Source organism: Phycodurus eques, chromosome 11 (genome assembly GCF_024500275.1).
Source record: "Phycodurus eques isolate BA_2022a chromosome 11, UOR_Pequ_1.1, whole genome shotgun sequence".
In the NCBI taxonomy this organism is placed as follows: domain Eukaryota; kingdom Metazoa; phylum Chordata; class Actinopteri; order Syngnathiformes; family Syngnathidae; genus Phycodurus; species Phycodurus eques.
The window spans coordinates 9,414,633-9,433,038 of NC_084535.1; the positions used below are offsets into that span (position 1 = coordinate 9,414,633).

The 18,406-nt window shown below is 42.2% G+C and overlaps 1 protein-coding gene and 1 long non-coding RNA gene across 4 annotated transcripts in view; one reads left to right on the forward strand and one right to left on the reverse strand.

Annotated features, from left to right (window-relative positions):
• Positions 1-172, reverse strand: part of LOC133409373 (uncharacterized) — a 23,922-nt gene extending 23,750 nt beyond the window's left edge. The window contains exon 1 of the long non-coding RNA XR_009769400.1: positions 121-172. This is a non-coding gene — a long non-coding RNA (uncharacterized LOC133409373). The remainder of the gene's footprint in view (positions 1-120) is intronic.
• The window catches only part of LOC133409371 (atlastin-2-like), a 23,221-nt gene that overhangs the window by 659 nt on the left and 4,156 nt on the right, over positions 1-18,406 (forward strand). The window contains exons 1-14 of one of the 3 annotated variants that reach the window (XR_009769399.1): positions 1,003-1,287; positions 9,566-9,732; positions 9,817-10,026; positions 12,070-12,204; positions 12,287-12,391; positions 12,461-12,511; positions 12,583-12,639; positions 12,770-12,862; positions 13,611-13,749; positions 13,816-13,943; positions 14,038-14,094; positions 14,191-14,262; positions 15,581-16,012; positions 17,683-17,912. Coding sequence is in view for 2 of the 3 variants with exons in the window: in XM_061689233.1 (XP_061545217.1) it covers positions 1,215-1,287; positions 9,566-9,732; positions 9,817-10,026; positions 12,070-12,204; positions 12,287-12,391; positions 12,461-12,511; positions 12,583-12,639; positions 12,770-12,862; positions 13,611-13,749; positions 13,816-13,943; positions 14,038-14,094; positions 14,191-14,262; positions 15,581-16,012 (1,719 nt within the window). In the remaining variant the exon portion in view is untranslated. Of the gene's footprint in view, positions 1-1,002; positions 1,288-9,565; positions 9,733-9,816; positions 10,027-12,069; positions 12,205-12,286; positions 12,392-12,460; positions 12,512-12,582; positions 12,640-12,769; positions 12,863-13,610; positions 13,750-13,815; positions 13,944-14,037; positions 14,095-14,190; positions 14,263-15,580; positions 16,013-17,682; positions 17,913-18,406 lie in introns of those variants that run through there. The other 2 variants (XM_061689233.1, XM_061689235.1) reach the window with 2 other exon arrangements.

Consider the following 18,406-nt stretch of genomic DNA (forward strand, 5'->3'; position numbering starts at 1 on the left):
CTAAGTCCAGTCTATGAAACATCAACATAGACACACACAACTGTGTAAATAAATGGGTGAGTCAGGATCAACTTAGTAAGCATGTTAGCAGCTACTGTTGTGGCCTTCTGAGTGGCTTACCTGTTAGGTGTGGGGGTGTCCAGGTTGTCCTCTTGTGTGGAAGATGATCCTGTAATAGGAACATTTATATTTGTAACTATGACTGGCATTGAAGTGTGAATATTTAAAATATGAAATGGAGACATGTATGGGCTTATTATTCCATCCATTTTAGCTTGTATGTCGTTATTAGGTTACGTGGGCGAGCTGGAGCCGATCGCAGCCTATTTTAGGGCAAGAGGCGGTGTACACCCTGGACTGGTCGCCAGCCAATCGTCGGGCGCAAACAACCATTCACACTCACAATATGGACAAGTTAGTCTTGAGTGGAGCTAACATGCATGTTTTGGGGAGGTGTGAGGAAGGCAGATTCAAACCCAGATCTCCTGACTGCAAGGCAGATGAGTTAACCACAAACCCACCATGCTACCTACACACTACTCTGTCCATCCATTTTCTATAGCGCAAGAAACTTTTTCACAGCTGGAGACTTGACTATCCCAACTGACTTTGGTGACATTCACACTAGTATAAAAAAATAAAAAATAAAAATAAAAATTAAAAAAAACTCTTTAGTCACCTAACATGCATGGTTTAGATGCTGGAGGAAGCCGGAGTACTCACAAAAATGCATTGGAGACCAGGTAAAACATGCAATCTCCACACAGAGATTCGACCCCAAACCTCACAACTGTAAGGCAGGTGTGCCATGCTGAGGCTGCCACAGAATTCAAAATCTTTTTGTAAAACGCAACATGCTGAATCCAAAACTCGTATTTGAGCTGTAAATGAAGCACGACACAATTTGTATTAATGTTTTGATAGAAAGAATCGAAAGTGGGTTGTTAAAAGTGGAGGGTACTGCCCACACTTGCCTGTATGCCCCACACTTCCTGAGTTTGGGCTCATACAATAAAGAAACTTCGCCTCGCGAGCGCTTCGCACCAAAGAACGACGAAAGTCCCAAAATCAGCGTCGGTAATCTTTCGTAGCCTTTAAATAAACGCTCTCGTGGGTGTTAGGAGGGCGAAAAATCTCGTGGTGGGCCAACATGGAAACAAGCGGCGGACACAAATGTGCTGTGACGTCAGCGGGGCCGTTTGCTCAGACCCAAGATGGCGGAGGTGAGCGGGCTGAGGAGCACAACTCACTTGGAGCCCAACTACAAAGGCACACGAGCCGAGCAAGGTAAGCGGCCTCTCTTCATGCGCGGACACGGTCGCCGTGTGAGGTGATGGTGAAGGCGAACGAGTGGTTTGAAAAGCGAACAGCGGCTCGTTCGGTTTCGTCTTTTGTCCCTAGCTCGTTAGCCCCCGAAGCCGCGCGGCTTCTACGTTTGGGCATGTTTCGCCAACGAAAAACACACACACACACACACACACACAGATACCGCTGGCACAGACAAAACAGCGGCGAAAAATGAGCCACCGCTACGAGATATATTTCCACCTTGGAACCAAACCTGCATTCAAGTGAAAGTAACTGTGATACGAGTCGAAGCCGGACACTCTAGCGTCTCGCGCGGGACACCTGCCTCCCTTGTCCCCTCCTCTCTGCCACTTTCACCTGGACACTCGGCAGCAGGCGAGCGGCTCGGTTCTCAGGCTCTATCTCGCCCCGTTGCTGTGCTCACACCGCCGGGATCCATGAACGGCGTTTACCGCTCTCTCCCGGTAACAAAGGCTTTAGTGATCAAAACGACACTCAAACACGTTAAAACTCGCCATTCTACGATGAATTCAGATATTTTTACACAGCCTATTATTAGTGCGCTCGCTGAGCATCTGTGTAACGATGCTAATGTTTTGCTGCTCACTGTTGTGGATCAACTAGGCCAGTGTTTCCCAGATAGTAATGAGTAAATGGAAATATTTAACTTTTTTACAGAAAAATCGCTCGACGCACCACTTCACAATTTTTTATTTATTTACGTTAGGTACCTTCTGCCATCTAAGGTTGATGCCCGTCGCAATACATGCATTGGGTAGATGAAAAAAGATACATTCCTTGTAAATAAATACTATACTAATATTCATTTATTCATTCATCTTCCGTTCCGCTTATCCTCACTAGGTTCAAATTTGAAAATTTACCGTGACATTCCTAATGATCTCTCAAACTATTTGGGGAATCACTGGCCTATGCTGTCTAACAATAGATTAGCGTGTTGTTTTATTTCTGTTCCAAAGCCTTTGTCGTGGTAGGAAGCTTTAAGTGCTTCCCATAGATTAGTGTTGTTTACTTATCCACAGCTTTTCTCATGGTTCCTTACCACGTGTCAAAGTCAAAAGGCCAGGGAGAAGGATCTGGCATCCTCTTATATAGCCAGCAAATGCAAATCATGTTTATTTACTTTGTTTCTTGCTAAAATCTATACTGAAATTGCATTGAGATATTGCAAGCAATTTTTTTGTTACTGAATCCATTTTTAAAATAGTGCAACCAGAAAGTATTCACACCCCTTCACTTTTTCCACATTTTTCTGTTAGACTTATTCTAAAGCTGATTTAAGTATAGTTTTCTTTAAAAAAAAAATTAAATAAAAATCGACATAAAATATCCCATAATGACATTTAAAAAAAATTCAGACAGTTGTGCAAATTTATCGCAAATGTAAACATTTAAACATAATAGGTTCATAAGTATTCACACCCTTGGCTTAATATTTTGTTGAAGCGCCTTTGGCAGCAATCACAGCCTCGGGTCATCTTGAGTTGTCTCTCTGAGTTTGGCACACATGTTTTGGGGCATTTTCCCCCATTCTTCTCTGCAGATCCTCTCAAGGTCAGTCAGGTTGGATCGGCACCGTTGGTGGACAGCCATTTTTAGGTCTTTCCAGAGATGGATTCAAGTCCGGGCTCTGGCTGGACCACTCAATGATATTGACAGGCTGTTCCTGAAGCAACTCATTTGTTCTCTTGACTCTGTGCTTTGAGTCATTGTCGTGTTGGAAGGTGAATCGACGCCCTAGTCTGAGTTCCAGAGCACTCTGGAGTAAGGTCTCTTGAAGAATTTTTCTATATTTGGCAGCTGTCATCTTACCCTCTATGCGGACTAGTGGCCCAGTTCCTGCAGCAGAAAAACAGCCCCACAGCATGATTCTGCCATCACCATGCTTCACAGTAGGGATGGTGTTAGCCAGGTGATGAGCAGTGCCTCCTCTTCTCCAGATATGATACTTGCAATTCAGGCCAAAGAATTTTGTTTTTAATTTTGTTTCTGCAGGTCTGAAAATCCTTGAGGTGCCTTTTGGCAAACTCCAAGTGGGCTGCCATGTGCCTTTTAGTGAGAAGTGGATACTGTCTGGCCACTCTATCATAAAGGCCTGGTTGGTGGAGTGCGTTAGCAATGGTTGACCTTCTGGATGGTTCTCCTATCTCCACAAGGGAACACTGGAGCTCCACCTTAGTGACCATAGGGTTCTTGTTCACCTCTCTGATCAAGGCCCTTCTTCCCCAGTTACTCAGCTTAGTCTCGGAAGGGTCCTGGTGGTTCCAAACTTCTTCCGTTTCCGAGTAATCAAGACCACAGTGCTTTTTGGGACCGTCAGTGCTGCTGAAATTCTTTTTGTATCCTTCCCCAGATTTGTGCCTTGACTAATCCGGAGGTCTGCAGACAATTCCTTAGACTTCATTGCTTGGTTTCTGCTTTGATATGCACTGCCAATTATGACATCTTATACAGACAGGTGTGTGCCATTCCAAATGATGCTTAATGAACTGAATTTACCACAAGTGGACTCCATTCAAGTTGTCGAAGCATCTCAAGGCTGATCAGTGGAAATCAGATGCACCTCATCTTAAATTTGAGTGTCATAGCAAAGGGTGTGAATACGTATGTACCTGTTATGGTTGAATGTTTACACTTTTTATAAATTTACACAAATGTCTGAAAATGTTTTTACTTTGTCATTATGGAGTATTTTATGTATTTGTATTTAAATAGACACATTCCTCCATCTTGTGATCGGATCGGTTATCGTTATTTTAAACTCTGTGATCAGCTTCAAAAATCCTGATCGTGTAAAGGCTAGTTTAAATGTATGTGATATTTGTTGGTTGGCTAAACAATAAAAAAATAAAAAAACATTTAAAGTCAGTAAAGCCTGTAAGTCTCTCTTATCATACTTGTAGATAGGTCCACTTTCATATAACCCTGCTGGCTGCTGCTCTTATTGTGCACTTTGTCCTCTTGAGCTCCCTGCAATTGGAGATTTGCTCCACTCACATCTAGAGAGGCCCTGGAACAGGTTGAACTTTAGCTGGAATTCCATGGTGTATTCATCCTAAAAAGGCTGAATGATTTTTTTAAATTATTTATTTATTTATTTTTAATATTTGGAAGGGAGCTGCTTTCACACTTCTATAGGTCGCTTTCTCTGATTTGAATTGGTTGATGGGCTAGTACACTAGATACCGGTTCGGTTAACAGGTTTTCAAAGGTAAGCGAACGGAAATGTGTCATGGTTGACAAACCACGTGGCATTGCTGTCTTCTTTTATCTGGTCAGTGGTGGGCATCAGGATGTAATAAGGAAGGTTTAGTGAGGATAAGCGGTGCAGAAAATGGATGGATGGTGTAGGGTATGGCTGCACAATTCATCAAATTTTAATCGTGATTTTGGCTGCCACGACTGAATGAGCCTGAACGGCCAATTTTTTTATTTTTTATTTTTTTATTTTTATTTTTTTTTCAATTTGACATTTAAAATGCAGGCACTGGTGCATATGAAAAGTGCTTCATTTGTAGCAGTGCCCGCAACCTAGTCAGCCAACCACCAGGGGGCGAACGTGCGGTTAAGGCTTCATGAAGGACCGGTACCATGCTCCGTGACCAACTTCAAAATAAAAGCTTAAAATGGCACTGATGTCCAATGTAGTAATATATGAAGGTTTTACTTTGAAGTTGGCCCTCTCAGCACGTTGGCAGAGAGGCAGCGTGTCATAGTAAGACACTATTAACAATTGGTTGCGGTTTCCTTGATTTCAACTTTTCCTTCAAGTTCCTTGACTTCAACTCCATGCACGACTGACCAATGGTCAAGCAGAACAACGGAGACGTATCCTTCCTTGACAATTCACTATATTGATGCGGATTTTCAAATGAAAGGTCTGTGCTTTACAGCCTGACGCTATTGCATTTTATGCATTGACTGTATTTTCTTCCATTAAGTTGCAATTTGTGATTGTACTTTGTGAAAGCCTACGAGTAGTGAGTGAAACACTGAATCACAACATGGAGTAACATAGCCACTCCTCACTTATATGAGCTCATATTTTAACAAGATGTGTAAAACCTAAGTTGAAAAGAGAGTTCCCACGTGTCTTAATACCATGTCTGTGACATGCTTCCATCCACTACCCTAAGAATCAATAATGGTACCACAAATCGGTTAAAAAAATCTGAGTTTGAATTTGTTGTTGGAATTTTGATGAAGGGTATTCAAGTACTTTGGCCTAGGACATGTAGTTACTCAGATATTCATTAATATTGGGGGTATAGCCTGTTCATTGGATCCATTGCTGCTAGGCTTTTTGATAGTTTTGCATTGCAAACCAGCGACACTAAATGTCAAGCTACCACATGCTCATGACAAGCCGTTCAAAAACGTGTGGCTCAAGTATACACCAGTGATATGCTTAAACAGGTTTTAGTGCAACGTGGGATTAAATTTGTGGAACGTTGGTATTTAACTGTGCACACAGACTCCTCTGTTTCCCAACAATTCATCTGTAAGTGCACTCCATTCGTACTACTCTGGATAGTAAGGAAAAGCTAATTAAATAAAACCTTGTTGAAATAGGTCGTATGGATTCTCTGTCAGTCTTTGTTATTCTGATTAGTTTTTTTCAAAAACCCAGCATTAATTTGTAAATCCTCTTTTAACAGCGATCCGGTCGTCACAGAAGATCTGGCAGTTATCTGCCTTTGCCTTTACGCAGAACCCAGCTAAGGCAAAATGTTTCTGCAACTGTGTGAGCTTTCAAGGGCTGCAGCAATTTAATAACTAAAATAAGTTGACTACAAAAAGAAGTCAAAGCAAGCTTTGCAGGAATAATTGTTTCTTACACCGACTAATGTTTCTGCGGGCGACACGGTGAAGGACTGGTTAGCACATCTGCCTCACAGGACCTGGGTTCAAATCCGGCATCACGTGTGTGAAGTTAGCATGTTCTCCCCGTCCCTGCATGGGTTTTCTCTGGATACTCCGGTTACATATGCGTAATAAGCACATTCATACACGAGCTACTGATGGCCACAACTCACACCGAGTCACTCAACACGAGGACTGGCTAACGGGTCAGCCAGTTAACAGCCAACCAGCTCTACTCACTCATTTGCTGACGCCCACGTCACTTGCCAGGCTCTGCTTTTTTAAAGCCACACACTCAGTCACAGACACTAGAGTAGAACATGAGGTTACAACCCTAAATGGACAAAAATAATATATTGATTGTGTTAAATATTGCAAAATACATTTTTAGCCGATTAATTGATGGGATAATGGTAGAATACCCAATTCTAAAAAGATTTGATAGCTGCAGCCCTGCTTTTCACACAATGAACACAACATTCAACAATCAGATACGGGGGTCCTCAGTTTACGACAGTTCAGAAATACGATATTTCAAGGTCACGAACGGCATGCAGCATAAGAATATGCGGTCACTTGGCACAATAATAATAATTTCATTTGTATAAAGCGCTTTCAATTAAAGTTTTGTACAGATAAAATGCAAATACTGGTACAGTATCAACAACTAAAACAATTTTAATAAGACAAACAAAGTAAAACAAATTTGTAAATAAAACAGAAACAAAACAAAAACACACCATTAAAACAGGACACCATATATATGTTAAAACGCAAGTGTAAACAGGTGGGTCTTTTAACTTTGCTTTAAAATTTTCAGCTGATCAGGCTTGCCGGACATCAAGTGGAAGAGCGTTTCAGAGAATTGGTGCTCGAACTGAAAAGACTCGTTCATCAAACGGCTTCCTATTTACTTTTGGGAGGTTAGACGGCTGCTCCCCTCCGAGCGCAAAGACCGTGTTGGAACATACATTTGTTCAAGTTCCTTTAAATACACTGGTACTAAGCCATTTGAAGCTTTAGAAGTTAAAATCAGCACTTTAAAGTCTGCTCTGATGTAGAGAGGGAGCCAGTGAAGGGAGGCCAATGCAGGGGTAATATGTTCATACCTCGAAGTCTCAGTTAAAGCCCGAGCTGCCGCGTTTTGGACTAGTTGCAGACATCGAATGTTTTTTTTTTTTGGTTTTTTTTTGGGCCAAGCCAGATAAAAGAACACTGCAGTAGTCAAGCCTAGATGTCACAAAGCCTAAGTTAGCGTCTCTGCCTCATTCACTGAGAGGATTGATCCTTGCAATTTTGCATAGATGGAAAAAGGCCATGCGTATTTAAATGCAACTCAAATGAAAGAGTCTGGTCAAAGAGTACAAAAAGATTCTTTACCCTATCCTTGCAATTAATAACACAGTCATCAAGAGACGGGGTGAAATTGATAAAAATTACTGTTTAAACGGTCCAATAGTGATGTTTTCGGTCTTAGATGGATTTAAAAGTAAAACGTTAGCTGATAACCAGGACCTCACACCAGCGAGGCACATTGTATGTTTGTCAGAAGCCGACCCTTTCCCTGTGATAACTGGCATGTATAATTACAAATCATCAGCATAAAAATGAAATGCAATCCAAAAAGAGCACAAGATCTGACCTAATGGTGCCAAATACAATGAAATGAGCAGTAGGTCGAGGACAGAGCGCTGTGGGACTCCATGCTGAACTGAACACAAGGAAGAATACACATTATTTAAAAAAAAAAAAAAAAAAAAGTTGAGATCTTCCAGACAGACAAGAACTCAACCATTTAAGCACCTGTCCTGTGATACCAAAATAATTCTCGAGCCTGTCCAAGAGTATGCAATGATCATTGGTGTAAAAAGTAACGCTAAGATCGAATAATAAAAGAACAAATGTTGAGTCTGAGTCTAATGCCAATAATAGCATCATTCATGACTTTTGTTACAGGCACGCTCATTTACCGGTGTACTAGTTTTGATTGGATTGTTTAATATTTCTGGCCTCGGTGTTTTTCATACAAATATTGACTGTAATTATTACTTATGAGACTAGTAACAGACGATGACACGTTCTGACTTTCTTACAAACTTGGGTTACGTCGCCACAGTCGGAACATAACTCCCATCGTACGCCGAGGAGCCTTCAAAGTTCAACGTGTGACGACATCAGCTTGGCGTGGCATGTACAAATACTTGCTGGACAAAGACCTTTTGGGGCATTCCTTTACTCACAAGCAACATTCTGACATTGTTGTGGCTGTGATACTACCTGAGAAAGAAGACTGGCTTAGTTGACGTCATCCCCTCGATTCTGTGTCATAAATAGAACAGTGACATGGTAAACTGTCGGGAAATTGTTTTACAGGCAGTGGAAATGAGGGCTTTAGTGGCACTTTTTTTCTTGACTTTCTGGTAGCTTTTAAAGCAATTAGTGCATTTCACATGACTGAAGTAAGCTGTGCTAGAGAAGCCTTGGCAGAGATCCTCAGTGTTGCAAGAGTTTTATGCAAGCAACCTTTGCCCTTTTTCGACATGAGAGATTACAAATGGCCGGTGAATGTGTCCTAACCAGTAGGTCATTGGTTGATAATTCTCCTTGGCCCCATCACTTGTCTTTCGAGTGAGAAACTTCCCATATTGGGAGTCCAGGGAAGCAAAGAGCTGGTGCGCGGATTAAGAAACTCTCATTGATGCGCTGTTCTTGCCCCTTATGGTTAAAGAAAGTGATGTGTGACCGACAAACTTGTCCTCATCCTGACGCACTGACCTTTTTTAGTGTGCGCAAGCTTGGAAAAGGAGGCCAGTGAACATCTGCTCAGCGAACGGAGGAAGGTGGCTAATTTTAGTTTGCCCTCCCGAGATGAACGCTCACGAGCTACCGTTATCAGGAATTAGTCTAGCATAACACGGGCTCAGGCTACTCTTCGATAATGAACAATTACAAGCAGGGAGATGGAAGCAATACGCATCAGGACGGGGTCTTTCGGAAAAGGATTTGAATTATTTACAAAGTCGTGATGAGTGGTACGTCCTGCAGCTGTGGTGAGTGGATAGTGCACTCAAACCTAATTTGCATGGGTGCTCTGTGAAACTATGAGGCTAAGCACATTTGAATGGGTAATCATCTAAATCGTTTGACTGTGCACTGCTGCAGTCCTGTCCATTTCAGAAAAGCAGTAAACACTGTTCTTGTACTTAGTGGACTTGTATCCTTCTGTGTGTTTCTTTAGTGCACAGCTATTTTTGAGCATGACCTAGATCCCTGCACCGTAGTTGAATAAAATAATCGAGTGCCGTGAAAATTGCCCATATACATGTAGTGTGGCTTAAATAGTGCAGAGATAACCTCACATTTTTTCTCAAAGGCTTGAGTGGAGTCCAAGATGTCACCGTCGTTCGACACAGTCACAGGCCTGCTCGAGCCAGACCAGAGGACCTTGATGATGACTTACTTCTGGGGAAGATGAACTCGGACTGGGCCACGGGGGCCGGCCTCACCCCTTCGCCCGATGAAGGCATTCAGGAATTACAGGTTAGGTTTCCACATGCACATACTTGACTCTTTCGTATAGACCTTGCTGTTCAAGATGTCCTTTTTAATGTCTGGTGTCATCAGGATGAGGAGGATGAGAAGGCCCGGCCCGTGCAGATCCTGCTGGCCAATGAGGACGAGCACAGCTTCGAGCTGGATGCCTCCGCGCTGGAAAAAATCCTGCTGCAGGAGGACGTGCGGGATCTCAATGTGGTGGTGGTATCAGTGGCTGGTGCCTTCCGCAAGGGAAAATCCTTCCTGCTGGACTTCATGCTGCGTTACATGTACAATCAGGTGAGAGCACCACGCACGTATTATTAGTTTTAACACGTGTGCTTGTCAAATGATGCTTTGATGATGATTGTTGACATGAATAACAGAAAGTGATACATGGCAAGCAGGATCACCTTACAGCCATGTGGTCTTTCAAACCCACTGTAACAACGCATGATTTGGAATGTGAAATTCTCACAGCTATGTGAACACAAGCCTTTCTGAATTCGTGATGGGAAGATTATTTATCAATTTGCGTCTATATTAGTCATTTGAAAACATGGCATTAAGTTTATTTCTCTAATTGGAACGTATCATTTATATATCATATAATTTTTTTTAGCCAGGCACAGTGACTTTGTTTAGCACATCCAGCTCACAGTTCTGACGTTCCGGATTAGAATGTCATCCGTCTTCCTGTGTTGAGTCTGCATTAGTCTCCTTGTGTTCACGTGGGTTATTGTCCTCTGGCTACCTCCAAATTCCAATAACATGTATGTTGGGTTCATTACAGACTCTAAGTCGTCTGTAGGTGTGAATAGGAATGCTTGTTTGTCAATATGTGCCCTATAATTGGCTGGCAACCAGTCCAGGGTGTACCCCACTTCTCTCGTCCATAGTCCGTTGGGATAAGCTCCAGGTCTGCCGCAACCCTAATGAGGACATGCAAGCGCAATAGAAAACAGGAATGGATGTACAGTTTTCTTAGCAGGTAAACATTAAATGCTTTGTTGTGGATAACCAAGCTGGGAGTATATAAATATATACACAAGATTGTCATTTTGTAGTTCAAACTGTGCTCTCTTTTTTTAGTGAACATTACCTTTAGCGCTATCATGGTGTCAAACCCATTCCAGAACATCACGGTCCTATGACAAACTCGACATGTTGTCTCCACTGAGAATATAAGACAAAAATACAGTTTTTGGACAATCATGGCTGGAAGCATGTCGGCATTTACAACACTTGCTGGTTGGCTTCAGTCCAAGGTTAACGGTTGATGTGTTGTCTAATCTGGAAGCACCAGTATGTTTTTTAAAGGACCATTTTGCTCTGTAGCAAAGTGAGATAATAAGCCTAATTATCATTCGTCCATGTTCTATATCGCTTGTCCTCATTAAGGTCACATGTGAGTTGGAGTCTATCCCATCTGACTTTGGGCCAGAGGGGGCTACATCCTGGACTGGTCACCAGCCAACTTTAACATTATCTTGAACAATGTCAACATGACACTGTAAAACATACAGTACATGCTTTCGGCAGTTTATGCAGAAGAACACAGATATGTTAAGTCAGTCATCTTAGCAGTATCGAGTTTCCATTGGTGAGTGACTAAGTATTTATGTCATGTCAAAATTTCTTCAGCGGCCCGTTTAGGCAGCAATGCAACTGGGTCAGTAAAACTTGGCCCACCACTGTTAGCTGCTCTATGTTTTGATTTGCTTGCATTGCCGCATTGAAGTTTTGAATGTTACACTGACGAAATACCACTTGATTGTCAAGATTGTAGTCACTGATGGTATAGTGTTTTACTCACCTGACAGTGTGGTTTTGATACCCATTCCGTGACCGTGTGAAAACGAAATGGTTTTCTGTCTCTGTGCCCTGTGATGCACTGGCAACCAGTGTTTGGTGCAATTTGCCTTTCACCTAAAGTCAGCTTGGATGGGCTCCAACTCCCTGTGATCTTGAATAGGATAAGGGTATAGAAAATTGATGGATGTCAAGTTTACGATTTAAAAAATAAATCAATAAAAATAAAATTTACATCTCTTTCTTGACCTTGTCCATCTCTCGTAAGGACATGAACATTGAGGTTCAAGTGGGGTTTTGATAGTTATTGAACCCACAAAAAAGGGTTTGCCTCAATCACAAGATGGTGTGTGAAGCACAGCCATCAACAGGAATCAATGTCTGCGCATGACTTGTAAATCACTTATTTGCTCTGGAGGCCTGCTTAAACATACTTCTTAATGGCTAGTGCATCGCCTCACGTGTCTGAAATATTTCCAGGTCATGGTGTTTGTTCACCTTTCTTCTCATTTTGCTTCCATGCATCATCAGCAAAATAAGCAGTGGATTGGAGGTGATGACGAGCCACTGACTGGCTTCACCTGGAGAGGAGGCTGCGAGAGGGAGACCACAGGGATTCAAGTCTGGAGTGAAGTCTTTGTGGTGAATAAGCCGGATGGCAGCCAGGTATACCTGCACAATCTCACAAGGAGAGGATGTCATCTTTGAAATGAGAGGATGCGTCACTGTTAACGCTATTGCTTTTAAGGTCGCCGTCCTCCTCGTGGACACGCAGGGAGCCTTTGACAGCCAGTCCACCATCAAGGACTGTGCCACTGTGTTTGCCCTCAGCACAATGACCAGTTCTGTGCAGGTTAGTCCTAAAACACTCACCCTCGTAACAGAAAATTCTGGACAAAATTCTGGTTATTTTTCTTCTCAGGTGTACAATCTCTCGCAAAATATTCAGGAAGACGACCTGCAGCATCTTCAAGTTAGTGTCATCTTTTTAAAATCTCCCCTAACTACAGTTGGTTATAATTTGTCTTTTCCACCCTCATGCAGCTCTTCACAGAGTATGGCCGTCTCGCCATGGAAGAGATCTACTTGAAACCTTTCCAGGTGCTCACCACAAATGCAGTATAGACACACCTTCTCATCCAAGTGTCTCCAAAATTTTGACTACAAAGCTATTTTATGTAAAGCTTGTTTTTTTCATCTTGTTAAAAATGATGTTTACATTGTTCATTAGTCCCTCATGTTCCTGATTCGGGATTGGAGTTTCCCCTATGAGCACGATTACGGCCTGGAGGGAGGCAACGCCTTCTTGGAGAAGCGACTTCAGGTGAGACTTGGCCCATGTGTGATGTTTTAAGAAGCACACGCCAATGTTTAACGTCTAAACTTGATATTTAAACATGAGAGAAGCCACACAAAGTCAGAAACAATCTGCAAGTGTGTTCTTACTGCTTTTATAGGGTGTGGTGCACTCGGTGACCAACGCAACACACCACACACAACGATCTCCACTAACAATAGCAAGTCTCCTCCCCTAACCAGCTGTGGTGTGTAGTACCAAGAGTGTCCTGTGAGAGGCAGCATGGTGCCATGGGGCAAACAGATAAAAAAAGTGGTAGTAGAAGAAGAAATAGAAGAAGCTCTGCTAACTGTTTTCATTTTTCTTGTGGTGAATGACTTGTGAGACACATTATACAATTACTCAACAAAACCGGTTGCCCTATTTGTGTTGGGCAACAGCACAAGCTTCCTAATTGGCTTCTTGGCTCGGCACAAGTCAGTGTTGACCACTCACAAACATTTTCCATCGTAAATATTGAACAGGTTTAACAATTATGATTGTTGGCCCCGACCGATTGGGGAGGACTATTCCCTCTTTACACACCCACACCATAGGATCAATGCCCAGGATAAACTATTCGAGACCTCCAACAAGTGGACCTTTGCTGACTTTGATCGAAAGGAAGGGGAAAATGCTCAAATTTGGCCCGATTGTTGTCATATGTGTACCCCACTTAAAATGTGCCCCTTAGCAGGTTATAATGTGACAAGTGTGATGCCGTCTACTCACACAGGTGAAGCAGAACCAGCACGAGGAGCTGCAGAATGTCCGCAAGCACATCCACTCGTGCTTCTCCAACATCGGGTGCTTCCTGCTGCCTCACCCGGGCCTCAAGGTTTCCACCAACCCCTACTTTGATGGACGGCTGAGAGGTAAAGTCGGTAAAATACGCATTGTGATGTGCGTCACAAGGAGTAGATCATCAGTGTGTGTTACAGACATTGACGGGGATTTTAAGCGGGCGTTGTCGCGGCTGGTGCCTCTGCTGCTGGACCCCGAACGACTGGTGGTGAAAGAGATCGGCGGCAACAAAGTCACTTGTCGAGATCTTGTTGAGTACTTCAAGGTACCTTGTTTACACAGAGATCCCACGAAATGACTGTAACAGAAGATCAAGTTTTCACCCTTCTATTACTAATATGAACTCTAACAACCTTTAGGCGTACATAAAGATCTATCAAGGTGAAGAGCTGCCTCATCCAAAGTCCATGTTGCAGGTTTGCTGTCTTTTTTTTTTTTTTTTTTTTTTTTAAAACCTCTCACCTGTTGTGCTGCTCCATAAGGATTACGAATGTTTGTTTGCGGTTTCCCAGGCAACAGCCGAAGCCAACAACCTGACTGCTGTAGCAGGAGCCAAAGACATGTACAGCAAAAACATGGAGCAGGTCAGGACGTGCGTTACGGCAGAGGAATTGAAGCAGAAGACCACTTGACGTATTTAAAAGAGAACCGATTACAATTAGTAGCCATTGTGACGTCATTGAAAGTGTTGTCATGACATGAATGAACAACAGCTGACATCCATTGCTTTTCTACTCACTGGCCATGTCATTGGCTACGGTTAAACCTCCTAAGACAGCCATGTCTTTCTGTGATATGCCCAGAGCCACAGTAATGGAACTTACTGGTCTGGCTTCTCAGTACATTAGGAGCAACACAGATTTTATCAAGCACATGTTAACACTCACCCATCCATTTTCAATAGCACTTGTCCTCACTAGGATTGTAGTTGAGCTGGAGTCTATCCCAGCTGACTTTGACATCATTACTGAATGATGATATGATATGATATGAATTGAATTGTGTGTCCTAATACCTTTTTCCATGAAGAGCATTTTGGACTGTGTCACGTTTGCGTGTCCCAGCTTCATGATACAACACTGCATCCCTGAAACTTTATTATTTTTATTTATTATTTCCAGTTTTTATAATTCAATCCGTTCCAGAAAGCTTGACTAAAACCGAATCGTACGAAAACTGAAACAATATTTCCCATAGGAAATAATGAAATACAATTTGTTTCAGACATCCAAAAATATTACCTACCAAACACATTATTTGGAGAATAATGATAGTTAATATACAGAAAAAAATATGAAATGAATATGACGAATCAAATGGATGGGCATATATGAAAACTAAGGTTTGCCTCCATACATACAGAGATGATTAAAATATAACATGACTAATGTTAAGAAAGAGCTAACAAGTGTGTGAACGGCATATAGGCTATACAAAAGTATAAATGTCATGCAAACAAATGATGTACATTGTATATATTTCTTCTAATAATCCTCCACTGGCTATTTCTTATGATTTGATAAAAAAATTAGTTATTATTTTGAGTTATTTTTTGTCATCCATTATTAAATTTTGTGTTTTTTGCCAGAGTATTGTTTCAGTATTGTATTAAGATACTTAATGCAGGTAGGTATATTATCGAAGTCAGAATTTTGGTTACTTGACAACTAATTTTACTACCAAACACTTGTGAATTCCACCAATAGTTATCAGATGCCACTAGGGGACAGTATCGTGCCTTCACCTACTTGGTCCCTCTACATTATGCATCTGTCAGGCCTCTTCACATGAATAGTTTTACATTATTTTTGGGGTTTTTTCACCTATTTTTACCTGGGGTAGTGTTGAAATGTTACTTAAAACCCAGCCTGTACACTTACTAAAGTGTACATGGTCTTTCAGGTGTGCGGTGGCGACAAGCCATACATCGCCCCCGCTGACCTGGAGCGCTGCCACGACGAATTCCGTGAGCACTCTGTACGCTACTTCCGTTCGGTGAAGAAGATGGGCGGCGCCGAGTTCTGCCAGCGCTACCAGAGCCAGCTGGAGGCCGAGCTGGACGAGGCCTTCGGCAACTTCTGCAAACACAACGACGGCAAGAACATCTTCTACGCTGCGCGCACGCCCGCCACGCTCTTCGCCGTCATGTTCGCAGCCTACGTGGTGTCTGGCGTGACGGGCTTTGTGGGCCTGAGCACGCTGGCGGCGCTGGCCAACCTGCTGATGGCCCTGGCACTCCTGTCGCTGTGCACGTGGGCGTACGTCAAGTACTCTGGAGAGTTCCGCGAAGTGGGAACCATGATAGACCTGGTGGCCGAGACGCTGTGGGAACTGGTATGTTTATTTATAAGCATGAATTGACGAGCATTTTTGGTTTTCCTTTATATACCATCCTGCAAGTGGAAAAGGGTATTGTTTACATTAATTTCTGTATTCCAATCAACAACTATTTGTTATAGGGCGTATTCTCACTAGGATGTTAATGTACCATGTTCTGCTCACCAGATATTCACAATAACAGTCACAGTGTACGCTTATAAAAAAAAAAAAAAAAAAAAAAAACTGCAAATAATCCTGTCGATCATGGGCATATTTTTGCGTGCAATGTATGAGATAATTGCTGTAATCACTCCTCTTGCCAGTTACAGTGAAACACTTTTTATCACGGAAGCCCACTTGTTAGGTGAAAATCTGCAATACAGATCACATTTAAAAAGATAAAAACTGTTTTCCACATTCCCACCCACTTTAATCAAATTTAAACACACTTAAACTTATAACACTTTTTAAAGTACTCCTTGGTGCCTGTTCCCACTCTCTCAATGTCAAGAAATGGGAGTTTATCATATATCACTTTGAGACAACAAACAGATTCATGCTTGCACAGTTCTGCAAGAGGCAACGCGTGCTTGCTTCTTCAAGCTGTTTATTAGTCACTCCTATTTGAAGTTTACTGTAAAACTGACACAGAAAACGTATATTTAAAATGTTGAACAAAATGTTCAACCAAACCAATTTTGTCTAAAGTCGGCTAGTTTCATGCTAACATATAATGTGAAACGCTATCTAGCTATTTTCTTAGCTTATCTAACGCTGTTAGATGAGCTAAGAAAATTTTGGATCAGTGTTGGTAACTATAAACCTTCAAAAACAAAAATAAATGCGACTTTAACACTGAGCAGCAACTCATACAAACAACATGCAACAATGCTCACAGGCATTTATTCTTGACTATTAACTGGAGATTAGTTGGCAACCTCTGCCCTTCATGGTGTACACTGAAGTCACAACTCTAAATTAGATTTTGCCTATATACTCTAATAACCCGGCGGCACGGTGGACGACTGGTTAGAGCGTCAGCCTCACAGTTCTGAGGACCCGGGTTCAATCCCCGGCCCCGCCTGTGTGGAGTTTGCATGTTCTCCCCGTGCCTGCGTGGGTTTTCTCCAAGCACTCCGGTTTCCTCCCACATCCCAAAAACATGCATTAATTGGAAACTCTAAATTGCCCGTAGGCGTGACTGTGAGTGCGAATGGTTGTTTGTTTCTATGTGCCCTGCGATTGGCTGGCAACCAGTTCAGGGTGTACCCCGCCTTCTGCCCGATGACAGCTGGGATAGGCTCCAGCACGCCCGCAACCCGAGTGAGGAGAAGCGGCTCAGAAAATGGATGGATGGATGGATACTCTAATAACCCATTAAAATAATTGCTTAATGCACGACTGGGATCTAGTGGGGGTTTAGAAAAACAAAATGACTAGAAATAATCCTTAAATTATTATTTTTTTTTTTTTTTAAAGTGAGTACGCCCTTAGTAAAACAAACATTGACAGCCAAAGACCCTTCCCTTCCTCATCCGGCCTTCACTTCCTGTCTTTTTTTTTCTTCACTTCCTCCCGCCATTTCCTCCATTTTCTTCCTCTTTTATTCCCGATATGATCCTTTTGGATCTTCCTCCTGGGTCTCGTGGGTAACTGCTCCTCTTCCTCCCCGCTGTGCTCCTCAGGTGTTTTCCAAACTTTGCGAGCGCGTGACGAGGGGTGTGGCGTGGCCGTTGGCGTGGCCTGCCGCTCTGCTGGCGTTGGGAGCGCCGGGGCTCTCACCCCCCAACAACAACTACTGCCAAAGGAAGAGCCACTAAGACTACACTTTGTTGCGTCAACACTTTTAGCTGTTTGTTCACGTTGGGGCAGGAGGCGTTGGATTCTGTGGCCAGGCCTTTGGCAGAATCTCACGGTTGCTATTAGTCTTCATCTTACAGTGTGTTGTGTTTTAGACACCTCATCAGTTGGATTCAGTTTTATATTTTGGTGGTGTCTTGCGCATGCTCAAGGACACTAGTTGTTGTTTTTTAGTTTTACCTTTTGATTTTAATTTTTTTTTTTTTATGGTTTCCCAAACCAAAGTCCAAATAAACTCTTAAAGCAAAGCAAAAAAAAAAAAAAAATATATATATATAAATACAGTATTTAAAATATAAACTATGAAGGTACAAATAGTTTTAAATCTCTAATTTAAAAGTATATATAATGTAGGTATAGTACCGGTAATTGTTTTAAGTACTAACCCCAATTCCAATGAAGTTGCGACGTTGTAAAATGTAAATAAAAAGCTGAGTACAATGATTTGCAAACCCCTTTCAACCCGAAGACACTACAAAAATGAGATAATGTTCAAACTGATTGTTTTTATTGTTTGTTTTTGTTTGATTGGTTTTTTTGTTTGTTTTT